The 21,467-nt window shown below is 39.1% G+C and overlaps 1 protein-coding gene across 8 annotated transcripts in view; it reads left to right on the forward strand.

The window, feature by feature from the left end:
* RERE (arginine-glutamic acid dipeptide repeats) overlaps nucleotides 1-21,467 on the forward strand; it is a 427,727-nt gene that overhangs the window by 303,297 nt on the left and 102,963 nt on the right. For all 8 annotated transcript variants that reach the window (XM_089901851.1, XM_089901849.1, XM_089901848.1 and 5 more), the window contains 2 exons: nucleotides 1,323-1,447; nucleotides 2,380-2,479. In XM_089901851.1, coding sequence (XP_089757977.1) covers nucleotides 1,323-1,447; nucleotides 2,380-2,479 — 225 coding nt within the window. The remainder of the gene's footprint in view (nucleotides 1-1,322; nucleotides 1,448-2,379; nucleotides 2,480-21,467) is intronic.

A 21,467-nucleotide genomic window follows, 5' to 3' on the forward strand; every position in this document is an offset into this window, starting at 1 on the left:
CTGCTTCATTCATTTACAGTTTCTGCCTAGGTTCTATGGACACTGGGGCTTTTAATTTAAACTATTAGACTAATGTGACCTTGTTCGTAATTTGAGAAAATAAACGTGTGTTTTGCAGATGGTTGACTTTTCTTAGGCCTCTGAGTAGTCACAGCACCCATTTACACTTGCTCTGCCCCAGCAGTGGAGGATGAGAAGATGCTGGAGGTGTTTGAATCTCTAGCAGAATTGACTTAGAATCTTGGTTGTTGAGCACTGTTGTTCAAATCTTTCAAAAAAATTGTTAATTGAGGTGTACCTTATGTACAGTGACCTGTTGATATCCTGTGTATACTGTTCAGTCTGCTGTGACAATTCATAGCAAGGCACAGAACATGTGTCATCCCAGAAAGTTCCTTCCTGCCCTTCTCAAGAAGTCCTCTCCTCCTGAAAGCACTGCTCATCTAATTTCCATCACCATCATTTTAGTTCAGCTGTGTTTTTTTAATTAATTAATTAATTAATAATTTATGGCTGTGTTGGGTCTTCATTGCTGTGCGCGGGCTTTCTCTAGTTGTGGGGACTGCACGGGTGGGGACTACTCTTCATAGCGGTGTGCAGGCTTCTCATGTTGCAGAGCACGGGCTCTAGGGCACGTGGGCTCAGTAGTTGTGGCACATGGGCTTAGTTGCTCTGTGGCATGTAGGATCTTCCCGGACCAGGGCTCGAACCCATGTCCCCTGCATTGGCAGGCAGATTGTTAACCACTGCGCCACCAGGGAAGTCCCTTCAGCTGTGTTTTTAATGTTACCATGATGGCTCTTTTGGATGTTCTCCCTGACTCATCGATACTGACTCTCTGGAAAGCAGCGTTAGTTTAGTAGGGTACTTCACTTCTTTTTTAGCACCTGTCCTTAGGTGAGGTTCCACTATTTGTATATATCTCTTTGTAAACATATTATCATATTGGAAATGTGTGTGGGTGGCTCTGCCTTCTTTATCAAGCAGCTCTTATTTCCCGAAACATTTTTTTGTTTTATCATTTCTTTTATTCACACGTGCCCATTTCTTTCTCCCTCTGAGGACCATACTGGCACTGGTTTATTTTGACACTGTTTGCTTCTCCTTAAGTAGAGATCGAGCAGTCCATTGTGAAATCTTCTGTGGTGAAATGATCCTGAAATGTGTGATAGGCCAGCTTCAGTGACTCATGATTTTCCTGTTATTTCAGTGCTGCCAAAAGAAAGAGGCTTAGTAAGCTACTGCATCTGTCCCCAAGGCCTGCCTGCACAGGCAGCTCTCAAGTGTGCCTTGATTGTGACTTGTTCGTCCCTGTCTTACAGGCCAAACTTCCCGATTTGCAACCATTCCCTTCTCCCGATGGTGACACTGTGACCCAACATGAGGAACTGGTCTGGATGCCTGGAGTTAATGACTGTGACCTCCTTATGTACTTGAGGGCAGCAAGGTAAAAGGAATCCACACCATTCTGCTTTGTGAATTGATCAGTGGGCAACAAACGTTCTCCTTTCCCCTGAAATTCTATTTATATATTGGGCATTCTGACTTCATGTTTTGTTATACTGTCTGTAATCAGAGCCCTGATCCTTGTTACCAGAGAAACATAGCTTACCATGGTAAAATCACTTTTTTCTCCTCGGTGTTTGCCCCACATTAGATTTTAGAAGTCTTCAGAAGGAAAACATCTTAAGCCGTGCATGCAATTATCAACACCTCTTAATACAGCTGAGTAATTGGCTCATTCAGCTTATCTTAAAATCCCTTTACAGGTTTCTTTACTCTGTGGCTGTTCATTGGTACCTAACCTAAACTTTATGTTTTAGGGGCTTACCTATATGAGTACTTGCTAACCTAAAAATGCCGAGACTGCAAAATGAGAAGTTGAAGTCTGTCCCAGACACATCCTAGTGCAGGCAGAGCCTTCCTTTGTCTGCAGGGGTTTCTGGGACTCACTCACTGTAGTATCAACAACATGCAACAGAAATGCTGAAACAGGGTGGTGATGGGATATTAGCTCTGGCTGTTCTGTGGTCAGCAGTGCAGCTTGGAGGCTGCCGTGGGGATGGAGGCTTCAGGGGAGGGGTGACTTTACTAAGAGTTCTTTTCACCTCTTTTCCACTTTCAAATTTGCTTAGAAGTAGTTGATGTAGAGTATGAAAGGAATGAAGTAAAGTTTCAGCGGATTTAATTTTAGATATTTTCTGGAGAATATATCTGGGTGAACTGCAGAGGAACTTCAATTTTTTTTTTTTTAAACAAGAGCAGAAGCAAGGCTGAGGACTCATGCATGTAGTAGTGGAATTTGGTGTGGGCTGAAGATGTGATCTGGAAACAGGGTTGAAATGTCTGTACTGCCGTTTTCCCTTCCCGTCTTCCCAGGAGCATGGCGGCCTTTGCAGGGATGTGTGACGGAGGCTCCACGGAAGATGGCTGCGTTGCGGCCTCGCGGGATGACACCACCCTCAACGCACTGAACACAGTGAGTCCTTTGAAGTTGCCCTGGGTGGGAAGAAAGTTCGTTTTTCTCCTGTGCTGGCATAGGGAATATGTGATGATCATGGAACATGAAGGGGCCTGGCATCTGAGGAGTAAGTACTGTGGTCTGTTGCTGGGATTGAAAGATTGGAGTCGTGGTCCTGGTGGTAGGGCTCCATGACCTTGGCCAGCGATCCGGCACCTCCAGATTCACCTCCTGATCTGCGTCTGTGCTTCAGGATTGTGGCGAGCCTCTGCTGAGAGCCTCATGCTAGTGGTTAATCTTCACTGAGACCTCACCAAAGCCGAGGACTAGGCAGAGTGGTCTTACTGAATCCTCCCAGCACTGCTCTGAAGGAGGCTCCATTATTACCACCATGTGGACACAGGAAAGAACTTGAGAGCAGTTAAGTCACGATCCAAGGTCATACACTCAAGATGTGAACCCAGAGGTCACGCTTTTCCCCTCAACGTATTCGGAAAGGCTGGAGGAATAGAAAGCTTGACTTCTTTGAACATATTTGGTTTTTATAGATTTGGCTTTGGAACCATGTAAGTATTTCACATGATTATAAAACAAAATTAAGTTTAAAAAAAAAAGAATCCTTAAAAAAATCTAAAGTAAAACATAGCACACGAGCGTAATGGTGCTGAGTTGGTTGCGTGACGTCCTGCACGGGCGCTCATCTGCTTTAATCCTGTGACTCCATAGCAGCTCAGAATAACAAAACTCGAACGGCTACAAACAGTAGGATTCCTGAAACCTGGTCACTTTTTTTTGGGGGGGGGGACTCCTTATTGACCTTGGAGTATATCCTAGAGGGCTGTACAGGAAAATTAATGTATCTTAAAGTTCCTTGAAATAATTCCTCTTCTGGGTGTTTACTAATGTGAAATCATCAGATCTGAAGTAATAATGAATTTTTATGGATTTCTGATCTGTTAATAGTCTGCAGGGTTATGTATACTTACATAGGTGTTGAGCATGAGGCCGAGCAACTCTTCTGACGATTCACTAAGTATAATGTGAGTGCCCTTTTTGTTTGTCTTTTTCTTGAGAGGTCACTGTAGTTGGAAGGGACTTTCAAAATCATCTGTTCCCATCTCTAAATAGATAAGAATCCGAGGCGTAGAAAGACCACATGACTTGTTTGGATGCCAGCAATACAAAAAATTGATAACCGATCCCAATTTAGGGATCTTTCTTGCTTTCGGGGAAACATGTAGGTATCTGAACAACATAGTTGATTTTTATTCCTGGTCTAGTTGTGTTTCTTGGGTATCACATAACGTTATAATAGTCTCATATGTTGGAGGTTGATTCATCTTGCTGCCATGTTCTAAATAAGTGAATGATTTTTCATATTCCCATTTACTTTCTCACCTATTTGATGCTTTGAATTTTTGTTGTTATAAGGAATCCTTATTCTGAACATATAGTGATAGAGCCAGAAGGGGCCTTTGAGATTATTTTTACAGATGAGAAAACTGAGACCCAGAGATTGATGATACTGCAAACTGGCTGTGGCAGATGTATGTCTGTGAATTCAGAATACCCTACAAAATGTGTGTATATTTAAAGTAACTCTTTGATATGAGTTTGTTTTGTTGGGTTTTTGTATAAAAGCTTTATGAAAAAAATTCTCCTTTCATGACTCTGCTGATCAGTTGAATTTTGAATAACAAAGATGTTGCCATATTTAATTAAATGTCTGTTTTTGGCACTTTCCTGAATTTATCTAATTTATTCTTATTCCAGCCCCTCTAAGGATTCTGTACAACATACTTCTGTACAGAAATAATTCGGGTTATTTTTGCCTGTGATCCTTTGTAGCAAGTTCCTTCTGAAGTTTTCTTCAGCATTGCCAGAGGGTTTTGGCTTTTATGGGTTTTTGTTTCTGAGAAGGTACCTTCTCATCACTTGAAAATCTTCCTGCCTAGGTGAGCCCAAGATGGCTCAGGTGTCGGGTTATGCAGTACAAGTGCATTTAGCCATCAAAAGACTGCGTTGTGTGCTCATTTTGTGATGAAAAGAAACTTCTAGTGGCTGTTTTAATTTTTAAACTTCATTGTTGTACTGGCTCACAGAAACTGTAGGCACTTTCTTTAATGAGAAGTGGAGTGATTGGAAAAATCTTGAGAGAAGTTAATGTTTATTTTGACTTCCTTGGAGTAAGGGGGTTTTGAATTACGTTAAGTAATAAAAAGATAAATGCATTGTCACGTGAGAAGTATTTGTTGTTTCTTAGAGTGTAGCATAGAGTCAAAACAAGGTTAGGCATTTATCAGCTTAGGAAATAGACACAGGTTTATTCTATTTCCCAGTACAGTGTAGAAATTTAAAGTATACGGAATCTGCAGTACGGCTACATTAGAGTATGTTTAATATCCCAGTAGGACTATTCGAATTAAAATGCATTTAAGTAAATAGTTTAATGTTTAAAACTGTAGTCACTAATAAAACATTTTTAAACTGTTAGTTCTTTTTGACAACTATATGTACCTGTTTTAAAATATAAGGTCTTCAGGATTACTTGTTTTGACTTTTTTCTTCATTATTCGCAAATGAGAGTTTTAGTGTGTATTTAAAAAAACTTATTGGGGTGTAATTTCTGTATAATAAATTGCTCTGGTTTAAAGTATACAATTTGATGAGCTTTTGTAGATGTGTGTGCCAATGAAACTACTACAGTGTTCAAGATAGAAATCATTTCCAGCATCTGCAAAAGTTGCCTCATGCCCTTTTATAATCCTTTGCTGCTTCCAGTCTCAGATAACCACTGATATGTTTTCTCTCATTATAGATTAGTTGCATTTTCTAGAATGTTGCATGAATAGAATAATTTTGTATGTAATACTTGGGGTCTGGATTCTTTCAGCCTAGTAATATTACAGTAGATTTATATTGTTGCATTATCAATAGCGCATTCCTTTTTATTGCTGAGCAGTATTCCAGTGTATGGATATTCATAACATTTTATCCATTCACCTGGTGATGGACATTTTTTTTTTTCCCAAGCTTTTGGCCATTATGAACCTTGTTATGCAAGCCTTTCTTTAGAACATATACTTTCATTTCTCTTGAGTAAATACCTAGCAGTGAAGTTGCAGGAATGTATATATGCAGGTAGCTTTTTAAGAAACTGTCAAACAGGTTTCCACAGTGGCTGTAGCATTTTACATTCCCATCAGTAGTGTGTTAGAATTTCAGTTCTTCAACATCCTCCATGAGACTGATGTTTTCAGTCTTTAAAATTTTTAGCCATTCTAATGGATGTGGAGTGATATCTCATTGAGGTTTTCATTTAAATTTCCTGACTGTTGGTAATGTTGAGCATCTTTTCATGTCTTAAAGCCCATTTGTATATCTTCTTTTGTGAAGTAACTTTTGCCTAATTTAAAAAATTGAATTATTTGGCCTTTAGTATGATTTATTTGTAAGAATTTATATTGCAGATACAAGTGCCTTGATACATGTATTGTAAATATTTTCTCCCATACTATGACTTTTTTTGTTGTTTATAATGGTGTGTTTCTAAGAGTAAAATAACTTAATTTTGCTGAAGTCTGATGTATCTTTTTCCTTTTATGAAAGTTTCTTTGATCATCCCATGATTACAAAGATTGTTTCTATGCTTTCTTCTTGAAGTTTTAGTTCTTACATTTAGACCTGCCTGTTGTTCATTTCAAATTAATTTTGCATGTGATGCAAGGTAGAGGTGAAAGTTCATTCTTTCCTACACAGATGCCAGTTGTTGGAGCCGCATTTGTTGAAAATAGTCTTTTCTCATTGAATTGCCTTGATGCCTTTATTGAACAAGCACTGATTGTATATGTTTGGGTTTTTTTTTTTTTACTATTCTATTATGTTTAACTGATCTAATATTATATCTATTTTTTTTTTACCAGTACTTCAGTATTTTGAATACTATAGCTTTATAGGAACTCAGGTGGTATAAGTCTTTCTATTTTGTACTTGTTTTCAAGGTTGCTTTGGCTCTTTTAGGTCATTTGCATTTCCATATAAATTTCAAAATCAGCTTGTCAGTTTCTATTTTAAAAAAGGCTTTGATGGAATTTTGGTTGAGATTGCATTGAATCTGTGGATCTATTTAGGAAGACTTGACATCTTAACAATTTGAATCGTCGAATCCATGAACATGATATAGTATCTCTCCCTTTTTAAAAAAGGTTTCTTTAATTTTTTTGAGTAAGACTTTGCAGTTTTCACTGTACAAGTTTTGTACATATTTTGTCAAATTTATCCCTTAAGTAATTATTGTTTGAAGATTCTATTGTTAATAAAATAGTATTTTTAAATTTCATTGTCTACATGTTCATTGTTAGGATAGACGTACAATCAGTTTTTATGACTTTACCTTGTATTATTTTATACAAAGAATACACGGTCAACACTAGTAGCTTTCTGGTTGGTTCCTTAGGATTTTCTGTGTGCACGGTCATGTCATCTGCAAATAAAGATAGCTTTACCTCTTTCTGATTTATGTGTTTTATTACTCTTCTGTGCTTTCTTGCACTTGCTTGAACCTCCAGTACAGTACTGAATAGAAATGATGAGAATGGACATCTTTGCTTTCTTTCTCATTTTAAGGAAAAAACATTCAGTTGTTTAGTGTTAAGTACAATGTAGGATTTTTGTTGTTGTTTAATCAAGCCGAGAATGTTCCCTTTTATTTCTAAGTTTGTTGAGGTTTTTACCATGAATGGCCATTGAATTTTGTCAGATGCTGTTTTTTTTTCTTCTGTATCTAATGAAATGATCATATGGTTGTTATATACTTTATTTGTTAGTATGGTGAATTATATTTATTCATTTCAGATGTTAAACCAACTGTGCATTCCTAGATTAAATCCTGCTTGGGCATTCTGTACTATTGGATTCAGTTTGCTATTATTTTGTTAAAAACTTTTACATTTGTGTTCATGAGGGATAGTGAGCTGTAGTCTTCTTTCTTTGTAATTTCTTTTTCTGGTTTTGATATCAGAGTAATACTGACTTCAGAAATTAGTTGGGAAATATTTCCTCCTACTCTGTTTTTCTCTTATAAAGGATTGATCTTTTTTCTTTGTTAAATGTTTGATAGAACTGACAGTGAAGCCGTCTGGGACTAAATTTTTTTTAATGGAAACTTAACGAGTGTTACTGAAACCAGGTTCGTACTGCTCACCACACAACAGGCCAATAAATCGAGAGAGGAATAGTGACTTTATTCCGGAAGCTGGCAGACCAAGAAGATGCGGACTGTGTCCCAGAGAACCGCCTCACCTGAGTTAGAATTCAGGCTTCTTTTATACCAAAAGGGAGGGGAGTGCCAGCATGACTCAGCACAGGTAACAGAGCCCAAGTGTTAAGAGCTAAAGGTATAGGTCTGATATGGAGTCAGGTTTGTTCTTCTCTGTTACAAAAGTACAGATAGACATAGGCCTATTCAGATTTTATATGTTGTTATGTGTCACTAGTAATCTGTTGATCTCTAAATGTTTTATTTCATCTGGGATATCAAATTTGTTGGTAAAAATAACGAATTATTTCTGTAGTATCTTTTTTTTTTTTTTTTTTTTGCGGTACATGGACCTCTCACTGCTGTGGCCTCTCCCGTTGCGGAGCACAGGCTCCGGACGCGCAGGCTCAGCGGCCATGGCTCACGGGCCCAGCCGCTCTGCGGCATGTGGGATCTTCCCGGACCGGGGCACGAACCCGTGTCCCCTGCATTGGCAGGCGGACTCTCAACCACTGCACCACCAGGGAAGCCCTGTAGTATCTTTTTAATGTCTATAGGAATCTGTAATTTTGACTTTGAATTCTTAATATTGCTAATTTGTTTCCTCTTAATCATGCTAAAATAGAAGGTTATCAATATTATTGATCTTTTCAGATAGGTAGCATTTGGTTTCATTGATTTTTCTCTGTCTGATCTCCCAATCTTATTTTAATTATTTCTTTTCTACTTATTTTGGGTTGATTTGATTACTTTTCCCCCTAGCTTCCTAAAATGGGATCTTAGATAACTGATTTTATCACAAATTCTAATTTGTAATTAGAATGGAACATTCTGTTACCATTTTGTTAAAATTTTTATGTGTGATTTCTTCTTTTACCCATGGATTGTTTGGAATTAAATTGTTTAATCACCAGGGACTTGGGATTTCTCTCTCCCCGCCACCCCTCTCTCCCTGCCCTCCCTCTCTCCCCATCCTCTCTCTCCCCCCCACCTTCTTCCCCCCCACTTTTGGAATGTTATTGATTTCTAATTTAGTTCTGCTGTGGTCAGAGTACCCAGTAAGATTTCATTCTTTTGAAATCTGAGACTTGTTTCTTGGCTCAGCATGTGATTTACCTTGGTGAATGTTCCATGTACACTTGTAATGAACTTACGTTCTGCAGTTGTTAGGTGTACTGTTTTATTATTGTCAGTTTCTTTGAGGTGGTTTATATTATCATTCAGATCTTCTCTGTCCTATCTAGTTGTATTGTCAGTTACTCAGAAAGGTGTGTTAAAGTCTTGTGAATTTGGTTATTTCTCCTTTTAATTCTGTTAGTTTTTGCTTCATATGTATGGAAATTGTGTCTTTATCTTTCTCCCTGTAGTGACCCTGTAACATTTTTGGTGTAACCCTTTTTGTGTCTAGTAGTACTCTTTTGTCATGAACTCAGTTGTCTAAAATTAGTACAGCTACTCTGGCTTTCTTATGCCTGTTGTCTGCATGTGGTATATCTTCTTCCAGCTTCTTACTTTGAATCCTGATTTTTACTTTTATTTAAAGTACCTCTCTTGTGTGCTTTAAGCTTTTCAGTTGTTTCTTGCTTTTTATCCAGTCTGGCAGGCTCTACCTTCTGTTTGGAGTGTTTAGTCCATTTTAATGTAGTGCAGATGCTTCTCAGGTTGTATAAAACTTGAGCCACACACAGTTTTAACAGCAGAGCTGTCATTGGAGAATCACAGAAGTAGTTAATATATAAATATCTTACTTTCATGGCCACATGATGATACTTTTGATTCAGCAGTGGACTTGCAGACTAGTTAGGTAAACAGTTCTTTGTGTACTCATTCGTGTTAAATGTATTTCTTATCTTTTTACTTCTTACATAAAAAACAGTTTTATACTGATAGAGAGGAAGAAGATGTAATAAATGTGTTGGCCTCTCTTATTGCAAGAGGAGGGTATGCACAGGCTCCAGAAGCGCAGGCTCAGCGGCCATGGCTCACGGGCCCAGCCGCTCCGCGGCATGTGGGATCTTCCCGGACCGGGGCACGAACCCGTATCCCCTGCATCGGCAGGCGGACTCTCAACCACTGCGCCACCAGGGAAGCCCCAAGAGGGAGGGTATTCTTAGTAACCACAGGCCTACTCCTTAATGTGCGTCAGCAAAGATAGTTTTATTATATTTTACTATTTTAAATTGTGAATACCTGTGAACGCAAAATTGTTTTATTCATAAATTTATGGTATACATATATTAAATAACATTAAAATATGACAAAGCAATGGTGCTATCTCTGGAATATCTTACATAGAAATGTTTCTGTGTGTGCTGTACCAGATATATGTTTCTCCAAATGAAATTTTAATTAGGCTTATTGTACACGTTTAGCATATATGTAAATTTTAAGCATAATTGCTATGTAACATATAAATGGCCTATATTATTCTAATGGAATTTATTCAGCCATCTTTAAAGGCGTGCATTTATTTGGCCTTTTATAAAATAGACCTTTATATTTATGCTTGGAAACTGCCCCAGAGCCCTTTAGTTTGAGACTAGGGTTTTCTGGAAAATATCATGCTGACTTATTTTTCCTAAATTGGTCTGGATTTTATTATTTGAGCTCAGGTATCTTTCCCATTTTCTAAATAAAGTTCAAATTCTTTGACTTCTCTTTCTCAGAAACTTATTTGCATTCTTATGTTTACCTTCTCTTGCTAACACTAAACATATACATTTTCACTGTGTATAAGTAAAATTTATAATCATGCAGCAAAGATTTCACCTTTGCCTGGACAGTTTTATTCCCTGAAATATGGATGGCTGTTAGACATTTGGATTAAGCTTTTTACATATTCAAGAGAGTGTATATGTGTTTGCTTACTTATTTATGCACACCCACATCTCCTTCAACAAAGGATGAAAGGCCTCCAGTAGCTTAATCGTTAGTTTTTATCTCTGATCTATAAATATCACTATTTGTTAACCACCAAGTATTAATCATCCTTGTTTTCTGCGCTCTAGCCGACGCCTGCTACAGGGTAGAGAGGACTAAATATTTGTTGAATTGATGGAATACATAAATCGGGTCCAAGTCCACATCACATTTGATCACGCAGAGCCTGTTGTTGTAGAGTTGGCGTAGCAGAGCATGCAGATGAGCCTGCTCTAAGGATCATTTTCATCTTCCTCTCTTTCATTCTAAAAAATTAAGTCTATAGAATTTCTGTCAGAGATCTTCTATTTGTTCCTTGTAAATGGACTTCACTAAAGCATCTGGCCCTGGATTAGCTTTGCAGTGCTTCGGACTTTAATGAATGTTGAGTCTGTTCCAGCTCCCAAATAAGACATTGCCAGGAGGCCCTTTTTTTATACTTTGCCTACGGTATATGATCAGGATTCTTCTGAAATTCATTCCACACTCACACCCTTTGCTTAAATTCTTCTCTTTTTACTATTTCTCCATTAGATTAGTCCCCGTTAATTGGTTGTAGGGTGGTGGTTTTTTTGTCTCAGGATTTTGGTTGGAAAGAGTAATAGTTGATAGTGCTATATGATTTCTTTTGATGGAAATCCAGTAATTACAAGAACACCTTATTTAAATCAGTCTTGACAAGCACCTTTGCTAGGGTTTTATTTATGTTGTAACAGGATATTGGACTCTACCTCATATTATATTCTTAACGATAGTAGAAGTGAAATTGCTGAAAGAGACCACGTAGTGAAGTTTTCTGGTGTAACCATGACCTTTTCAACTGATTATCAGCATAATAATAGACAAATTTGAGTTTTTATTTATTGTGCTTTGACCAATTAGAAATATTTTGAACTTTCGTTCTGAAAATTTTTTGTTTTAGAAATTTACCCATGTGGTTCCCTTTGGGCTGAGAACTTCAGACATTCACTTCTGCTCAAAAGTTACACGAAACAACACTTCTCACACAAATTATATGACTTAATTCATTTTATCTTGTTTGAAGATGACTTTTTTTTTTTTTTTTTTTGCGGTACGCGGGCCTCTCACTACTGTGGCCTCTCCTGTTTTGGAGCACAGGCTCCGGACGCGCAGGCTCAGCGGCCATGGCTCACGGGCCCAGCCGCTCCGCGGCATGTGGGATCTTCCCAGACCGGGGCACGAACCCGTGTCCCCTGCATCGGCAGGCGGACTCTCAACCACTGCGCCACCAGGGAAGCCCTGAAGATGACTTTTTAAATTTAATACTTCCATATTTTATTCCTTTTTAGAGAATCTGTAGCTTTTACTTAAAGTTGACTTTATGCCTCTGTTCTTTCCCCTAAATATAACAGAGAGCATTATCAAAGGTTCTCAGGGGTGGGTGAGGAGATAAAGGCCACTTACATTATCAACCTCTGGGAATGGCATCTTCATTACTTATTGTAGTAGTGGTTTTATTTTTGATAATTTTTTTAACACAGAAGTCTGGCTGTAAGTTCTTCTGGTCTGTTGTGTTTCCGATTCAGCTCATCACAGTTGTGGCCCCACTTTGCTTTTCAGTGTGAACCACTCACAAGTTTCTTTAGCCATTTCTTTCTTTTATCTCTTTTTAATATAATAGTTTTATTGAAATATAATTCATGTACTATATAGTTCACATATTTAAAGTGTACAATTTAATGGCTTTCAGTATATTCAGATTTGTGTTAACTACCGCCACTATCAATTTTTGAACATTTCACCCCCCAAGGAAACCTGTGCTCATTAATCACTCCCCATCTCCCATCTCTCCTCACCCCACCCAGGCAGCCATTATTATATTATTATTATATTCTGCCTTCCATGTCTTATGGATTCCCCTGTTGTGAACATTTCATTTAAGTGGAATTGTGCAATATGTGGTCTTTTGTAACTGGTTTCTTTCACTGAGGGTAATGTTTCCAGTTTTCATCCATGGTGTAGTTTTTATATGTGTGTGTGTGTGTGTAACCATTTTTATGTATAACCATTTTATTTCTCTTCCTGGTCAGCTTTGTCTATCTGTATGTCTTAAAATGCGACACCTGCACTAAAGCAGCGCTTGTCAGATTTGATCAGCATATGGTGTCAAGGAGTTAACTTCAGTTGTCCCAAAAGGTCACCTCAGTGCAGTCCAAGCCTTCATGAATGTGCACATCACATTCATTTTTTTCTTGTGTTTTGTCTTTGTCCTGTTTTGTTTCATTTTTCTTCGCATTTTTGCCTTTCCTAAGCCATTTATCTCCCGCTCTCAGCTTTTTGACTGAATTTTCAGTCAGGCAGGGGACTTTAAATTTATCACTGTTATTTTCATTTTATTAGGTATCAACTATTGGCCAGTTGCCTGATGTCATTAATAACAACAACAATATTAATAATCGTAACAAAATTTAAATGTATTTGTTGGTTGAGTGCTTCTATGTTAGGCAAAAGTTTAAGTGCTTTTTATGAATGAATTTATTTCATCTTTATAACAATTCTGTGAGAAAAGTACGGTTATCACCTGCAGATTAATAGCCGCACTCTGTCATATTTATATACACGTAATAATTTAAACTTGAGGGTAGTCTAGGATTGAGGCCAGTGCCTTACAACAGTCCCCTTGAAATGTCCATTGAATCTGCAGTTTGGGGGATTTGCCATTCAGCAAGTTAAAAACCCTTCCTGCTGCAGCCTGGCTGTGTGTCTCCATCCTTCCTCCTAGGCTCTCAGCAGGGACGGATCAGTGTGATTCAGCTTTTACTTTTGTTTGGCAAAAGTTAGAAAGTTCCTTTGCTAATTTAAGAAATTTCTTTCTCATAAGATTTTTTTCCAAGCTAAATACTGGTAAAATATTTTGAGGTTTACATGGTGTTTTGAAAACTGTCTACTTAACATCAGTCAGTTGGAATTTTAACATCTGTGAATCTATATTAAGCATTAATGCTAACATAATAAGCATTTAGCAAGTCAGGATAAGAGCCCTTAGCCTTTTTACATCGAAGAAGAGGCTTTAATAAAATCATTCAAAAATAAAATAAAATAAAATAAAATCATTCATTCATTTATTTGTTCAGTAATAAACGTGATGGAGTCCCTGCTCTTTGCAAAACCCTAATGGGAGGGCATTTGCTGAAAGTGTTGAAATCTAAGTAAGTGTTTAAATCTTAGAACAACGTGGGCCCATGAGTTTTGAAAAGGCTCACATATGAACAAAACTTCTTAAATGTACTGTAGAATATTAAAATTTATATTTGTCCTAGTATGTGTGTTTCTTATACTAGTTTGAAGTATACTTCAGAATACTTTTTTGTTTTTATAGCTCTCCTAGATAAATTTTTTTACCCCCAAAGTTTGAAGGTTGGTGTATTAGTTTCCTGTGGCTGCTGTAACATTACCACAAACTTGGCGACTTAAAACAACAGGTTTTATTCTTTCCTAGTTCTGGAGGCCAGACGTTAGAAACCAACATGTCAGTGGGGCCATGTTCCCTCCATCTCCACAGGGGGAGAATCATTCTTTGCCTCTTTCAGCACTGAGTAGCTCTCCTAGCTCTCCTCCGTTGTGGCCACATCTTTCTCTGCTTGTCTTCCCATTTCTGTCTTCTCTTTGTGTCTGTGTCTTCTCTGTTCCGTGTTTCCCACTGCCTCTCTTTCATAAGGATGCTGGTCACTGGGTATAGGGCCCGCCTGGGTCATCTAGAATTGTCTCCTCATCTTAAAATCCTTAACTTAATCACCATCACGTCTGTAAAGACCCTTTTTTCAAATACGGTCACAATCACATGTTCCAGGGATTTGATGTGGATATCTTCTGGTGGTCATTTTTTAGCCTGCCACAGTTGGATTTTACTGTTACACAAAATGTTACTAAAATAAATTATAGTGCTTATTTTTAATTTTTTGTAATAGTTTATTTTTACTTCCTTTCCTTTTCTATCACAGTTTATTTAGATTGTGGACTTTATAATATTGAGAGTATAAAAATATTCTAGTAGTGACTGTGATATTTCTGTAACATTTGAGGACATTTGATTTATAAAATACTGTCACATTTGTATTGGCATAAAGTATAGTGTATTTGGCTTTCTTGGTACAAAGAACATTTATTTAAATAACAGAATTGTCATGTATAACCACCATATTGACTGATTTATTCTGACCTGTCAGGTTGCTGAGTATTTCTTCCTTGGCTCCGCCCTAGATGGACCCAGCCTGCCCCAGTCGAGTCAGAGGGCACCTGCCCCTCAGGGCCCCTCGGGGGCAAGGTCTCCTGCTGCTTGTAGGTCCGATCTCTGAGGTGGCCTGGGGTCAGCCCTGGCTACCTTTGAAGCTATTGCTCTTTTAAGTCTCTGCCGTCTGTTCCATTTCCTGTCCTGCAGCGCTGCCCCGACCAGCTCTCTTCTCCAGGAGACGGATTATTCCCCCATAGCCGGTCAGTTTCTGGGCTTCTTATTAAATCACTACACCGACTGCCCACCCTTGGCCTTCTTGCTGCCCTGTCTGTTGCTTGGCCTGCCTTCTCCCTGCCCATAGTATTGGTTGGGTGGTGTATTCCAGCTTACTCAAGTACTTTGAAGTACTACTTATTCAGGGATTTGGGGGAAAGTTGGCTCTTAACTTTCCTCCATTCTGCACCCCACCCCCCATGTCACGAATGAGGTGTAAGTTTTCATGTGTCTCAAATCAAGTCTACCTTTACTTGATGCCTCCGAGTCATCATTATTGGTGGCCATCACACAAAATCGTGTGCGACTGTGGAGAGTTTCAGATCTTTGGTTTGCATAATGTTGGGTTGGCCAAAAGGTTCATTTGGTTTTTTCCATAAGATGACTCTAGTAGCACTTAGTTGTCTTTAACTTCATTCAAAACAATTTTGTTAGATCGTATGTGATAGCTGTCATATTAGTGTGCATTTAAAGAAAGACTTATCAAAATTGGTGAATTTTTGTGTAGCCATTTTAATATTGAAGATGGAAGAAAACAACATTTTTGGCATATTATTCTTTATTATTTCAAGAAAGGTAAAAAACGCAAACCAAACGCAAAAAAAGATTTGTGCAGCGTATGGAGAAGGTGCTGTGACTGATCGAACATGTCAAAAGTAGTTTGCAAAGTTTCGTGCTGGAGATTTCTTGCTGGACAATACCCAGTGGTCAGGTAGACCAGTTGAAGTTGATAGCGATCAAATCAAGACGTTAATTGAGAATAATCAATGTTATACAACGTGGGAGATAGCCGACATACTCAAAATCAAGCGTTGAACGTCCTTTGCACCAGCTTGATTATGTTAATCACTTTGATGTTTGGGTTCCACGTAAGTTAAGCGAGGAAAAACCTTCTTGAACATATTTCCGCATGCCATTCTCTACCTAAATGTAATGAAAATGTTCCGTTTTTAAAACAAATTGTGATGGGCAATGAAAAGTGGATACTGTGCAATAATGTGGCATGGAAGAGATTGTGGGGCAAACGAAATGAACCACCACCACCAACCACACCAAAGGCTGGTCTTCATGCAAAGAAGGTGATGTGTATATGGTGGGATTGGAAGGGAGTCCTCTATTATGAGCTCCTTCCAGAAAACCAAACGATTAATTCCAACAAGTCTTGCTCCCAGTTAGACCAACTGAAAGCACTTGACGAAAGCTTCCAGAATTAGTCAATGGAAAACGCATACGCTTCCATCAGGATAACACAAGACCTTGTGTTTCTTTGATGACCAGGCAAAAACTGTTACACCTTGGCTGGGAAGTTCTGATTCATCCGCCGTATTCACCGGACATTGCACCTTCGGATTTCCACTTATTCCGGTCTTTACAAAAAATTTCAGTTCCCTGGAAGAGTGTAAAAGGCACCTGGAACAGTTCTTTGCTCAAAAAGATAAAACGTCTTGGGAAGATGGAATTATGAAGTTGCCTGAAAAATGGCAGAAGGTAGTGGATCAAAAGGGTGAAGACGTTGTTCAATAGAGTTCTTGGTGAAAATGAAAAATGTGTCTTTTATGTGTACTTAAAAACCAAAGGCACTTTTTGGCCAACCCAATAGTTTGCCAAGTTTTGGAGTCTTCTACAGTGAGGCTCTCTTGCGCCACTGCTCTGTGTTAAAATCACTCAGTCTCTCTCATTTGTTCTTTCAGACCTGTTTGACTGGGAAATCCAGAACTGTGAGGAAGCCAGACAGCTAAGGTTCAGGGTGAGGGCTTCGAGGTTCTCCAGGGACATTGCTGGAGGGGCACTACTGTGGTTGCCCAGAGCCTTTTTGCTTATTTTTTAGTCACTAGCTTTGTTCTTTTTTTTTTTTTTCTGCGATACGTGGGCCTCTCACTGTTGTGGCCTCTCCCGCTGTGGAGCACAGGCTCCAGACACGCAGGCTTAGCAGCCATGGCTCACGGGCCCAGCCGCTCCGCGGCATGTGGGATCCTCCCAGACCGGGGCACGAACCCGTGTCCCCCGCATCGGCAGGCGGACTCTCAACCACTGCGCCACCAGGGAAGCCCTAGCTTTGTTCTTTGAGGTTTCTAGATAAAAGAGCAGTCACTCAGAAATTTTCCCACCTCAGTAATCTCACATGCTTTGGTGTATGCCTCTTTGATTTTCTTTGTTCCATTACTTTATCGTTGCAACCAAAAAAAGCATATGTGTACTATTGTTTACACAGCCTTAAAATTACTCTTCAGAAATCACCAAGGTTAAGGTTATTGAGCCCCATGGATTGGAAGCAGTCATTTCTGCACCTAAATTCTACTGAGTAGGTATTAAAGCACTTTCTGTAAATGTTTTTCCCTTAATACTGATGCAACTGATCTTGAGGTTGTTTTTGTTTATTTATTTTAAGAAAAAATGAACTGTTTGTAGGAATCTGGTTAAAATTGACCCATAGCTGACCTTTCACATGTACTTTCTAGTTCAGTTTAGCATTTATGAATGGGTTCGCTAATACCTACGTGAGAGGGATAGAACAGTGTTTTTTCTGTCACCCTCTAGGTTAGAGCCTTACTTATTGTTTTTCTGTTTTCAAGGCTGTGAAGATTCTAGAAGTAAGTGAAAAAAAGTTTTAATTTCCACTGTGGCCCTGAACAGTTTCTACTAGTGAGCTGAAACAAGTCTTTCTAAACTGACAAATAATTATGATTCCTGAATCTGCCAGTAGTTTTCTCGTTGTGGCCAGAGTTACACTCATTCTGTATCATTGAGCTGAATCTTGTCATCAGTGGATTTGTCTGCTGAGTCCTAAGGAGTCAACCTCCCTTTTGATACACTGGGCTGGCAGCTTAGACCCACGGCAGCCTAGGGTTCTTTATGTACGGTGCCTGGACTCACACACAAAAAGCAGGAGGAAAGATTTTGTTTCTGAGAAGCGAGGTTATATACATGTTAACTGTGTAGATGATTAACTGTGCAGAATGTCATTTAAAGACCTGTGGCATAAACTATTGCGGCTTTCACAGAGGCCTGAAAATTAACACTAACCTTAATCCCGAAGGTGTAAGTGAAGCCTCCGTAGCAGCTAGCCAGTGTTTGGCCTGGGCAGTTTGGCTATATTGTTCAGTGGCTATATTGTTTGTTTATTTTTCTAAAGGAATGTATAATATTCTTTCCATTTATTTGTTTTTTAAGACTATTTAGAATTTCACCTTTAAGAAACGTCTATAAATAGAAAGAATGTTAAAAACTGGGAAGTTCCAAAAAAGACCTTCTTCAGCCCCTCCGTTACAGATGAAGAATCCAGGGGCCACAGTGCTACACAGAGCAGGGGCCTCCAGGTCCTTTGCCCAGGCTGCTGCTCCTCCAGTGCAGCCTGGTAACTTGCTCCTGAGATTCTCAACAGTCACCAGGTTCTCTGTTATTTCCCTCCTGAATCCTGTCTGTCATCCTGTGTTGTAAGTACTGTAGAGTAAAGTTCATTCCTGTGGCGCTCTAAAGCTGATTCACTTTCCTTACCACCAGTGCTATTTCCCGTGACGGTCATCCCGTCCCATCCCTGTTTACTTTATTTTATTTTATTTATTTATTTTTTGCAGTACGCGGGCCTCTCACTGCTGTGGCCTCTCCCGTCGCGGAGCACAGGCTCCGGACGCGCAGGCTCGGCGGCCATGGCTCACGGGCCCAGCCGCTCCGCGGCATGTGGGATCTTCCCGGACTGGGGCACAAACCCGTGTCCCCTGCATCGGTAGGCAGACTCTCAACCACTGCACCACCAGGGAAACCCCCACTCCTTTTTAGTCGGCTCTCCTTAATGGAATATTTCCTTCTCCAGGAGTCATGCTCAGTGATTACCACGTACCTTATTTCATCCTAAACAGTCCTTCAAAATAGGTTCTGTATTCTTCCTTTTTGCAGCCAAGAATACTGAGATTTAGAAAAATATTTAACTTGTTTTCTGTCACACGGCTGGTGGCAGAACAAGTGTTTGAATCAAAGCCAGGAACCCTGTCCTGTTGAGATTTCACCTCTGCGAAACTCCCAAACTTGTGTCTTTGGCCCAGGAACTCTTCAGCTTCTCCTTTCCAGGTGTTTGTGTTCGTAAAGACAGTAGGCAGATGGTCAGAAATGGCCAAGACGTTGAGTTTGGTTTGTTCTGTATTTTAAAAACATACTGCCCTCAGCTGAAGTGCCAGCATTTGGTGTTTACTTTCTAATCACCTTGTGGTTGAGGCTCCTGTTCTGTGTGTTTAAAATACCTTCAAAAACACTGTAGCCAGGAGATGGTGACTTGTTAATTTCTGGTTACAGTATTGTGCGAGAATTAACTGTGAATGAGAAGTGATACAGTGCTGTATCAGCCATGGGAAACTCGGTTAAAAGTGCAGTGTTATCTAGACATAGCACTGCCTACTTTTACTTGCTCCTGGAGTGGTGTTTTTAGTTTGGTTGTTGCCCTTCCTTAAGTGTAGGCACGGTTAATCATATTACTCTGTTGATTTTTCACGTCTGCTCTGTGGAGTCATCTTGGTTTTTCAGCAGAGCGGATATCACCGCAGTCACTGACACTTTTGTGTTTTTATCATACATTTATTTCATTATTTTGCTTATGTGTGTGTGTTTCCTCTTCTCTGAGTTGCTCGTTTCCTCCTCCTGCCTACCCACCCCGCCCCAGGTTAAGAAAAGACCTTGAGCTTGCTGTCTCCCTGTGGCTGGAGGAGCCCCCGAGCCCATTGCTCCCACCAGATCGCCGGTTCTAAGCTGCTCCAGTGTAGATGTTTGGGGCAGGGGCTGAGTCTCAGACTTCCTAGAAATTGGGCTTATGTTAGAATCCTCGCTATGCTGCTTTCTAGAGAAGTGGCCCCGAGCAAGACACTGAACCTCTCAGTTTTGTTTCCTCATTTTTAGTACTCTTGCCACTAAAGAGTGGTGTGAGGGATGATGAAATCATAATGACCTAGTAAGTTCCTAGTACATGCAATACTCAAGAAATGTTGGTTCCCTCCTCCCTTCTCCTTTGTGACCCCAGGGTCTGGCATAATTCCTGGAACATTGTACTTATTCAGAGAGTGTTGGAGGGGGAGGGTTGGTCCAACGACAATGTATTTCCTTCTGAAAATTAACTGAATCTTTCCCTCAGCCCTTACTCTCAGCGGTTAAATTCTGTCTTAACCATGATCTCTAAAATGTATGCCCATAGGAGTATTTAGAGAAATTTATCCTCTCCAGTGCTTAAATAGCATTATTTGGAGTGACAGTAGCCAAACAAAAATAAACATTGTGCTTTTAGTCTTAACTCTGGTTTTTAAATGTATACATGTATCATATTTTGAGCTTGGTACTAGGTCATTGGTGATGGAGGAATGATTGAAAATATATAGGCATTTGTGAATTACAGATTATGATAAAAAACTTTTTAAGTTGTATCTTAGATTTCAGCAAGATTTCTCTCATGTTAGTGAGAAATAATTGAAATAATTAAAACTACATGAAGGATTTTAAGAACTTTTCCAAATTCCACTTTTTTTCCCCTAAGTTATTTTGGCAGTTTATTGTAAATAATGTATTTTGCAGAGCAAAAGACTTTGAAGTCTAATATTATCTTTAATGGACTGCAATTATTTAATATTTAGCATGAATGCAATCTAACTCAGGTAGGCTTTTTCTCCAGTTATTGTAAGGGCTGTAATTGCAAAAGGATACTTTAGTGTAGCAGAAGCTGCCAGATGCAATGCCATTTGATCTAAAAAGGTCACAGTAAAAGGGACATTTAAATTAAGTTATAAATTACAATTGAAGAACAATATTTTGATGTGGGAGACCAGGGATGACAGAGCAGGAGATGTAATTCATGGGTTCATTATAGAACAGAGGTGCCTGACAGCTGAGCCGTGCCAAGAGGAAAATTTATTTGCAACATCACGCAGACAGAAAATGGCAGCTCAGATGAAAAGCCTGAGTAGAAACTTGAAACGTTGTGGTAATACGTGGAGTTTATGCTAATAAGACTGCCCCAGATCCAGCGACGTTTAATGATTGCTGTAATATAAATGAGGTGTTCGGACATGTGCACATTTTCAATCTTATTTAAATTAAGACCTCGTCCTTGCTCTGTAAAATAACACACTTTATAACCAGGCATTAAGGTTGATTCTCTCACCTCCCTGTCCAATATACAGATTTGCTGAAATTTCAGAATTGTTTAGGCAGGAGAGTTAAAGCTTGAAACAAGAATTCCATCCATGGCAGCTTTGAGGAAGGATATAATTTAATGTTTATAGCAGTCCATGAGAAGTTCAATCATGAGTTAATTAAACTGTAGGCAGTCATTAAGTATTATTTATTCTTTCGAGAAGCTTGCCAATAAAGCACTTATATATATTAAATTA

Source organism: Delphinapterus leucas, chromosome 1 (assembly GCF_059928025.1).
Source record: "Delphinapterus leucas isolate spDelLeu-1000000601 "Yukka" chromosome 1, BTC_Dleu_Yukka2, whole genome shotgun sequence".
Classification (NCBI taxonomy): domain Eukaryota; kingdom Metazoa; phylum Chordata; class Mammalia; order Artiodactyla; family Monodontidae; genus Delphinapterus; species Delphinapterus leucas.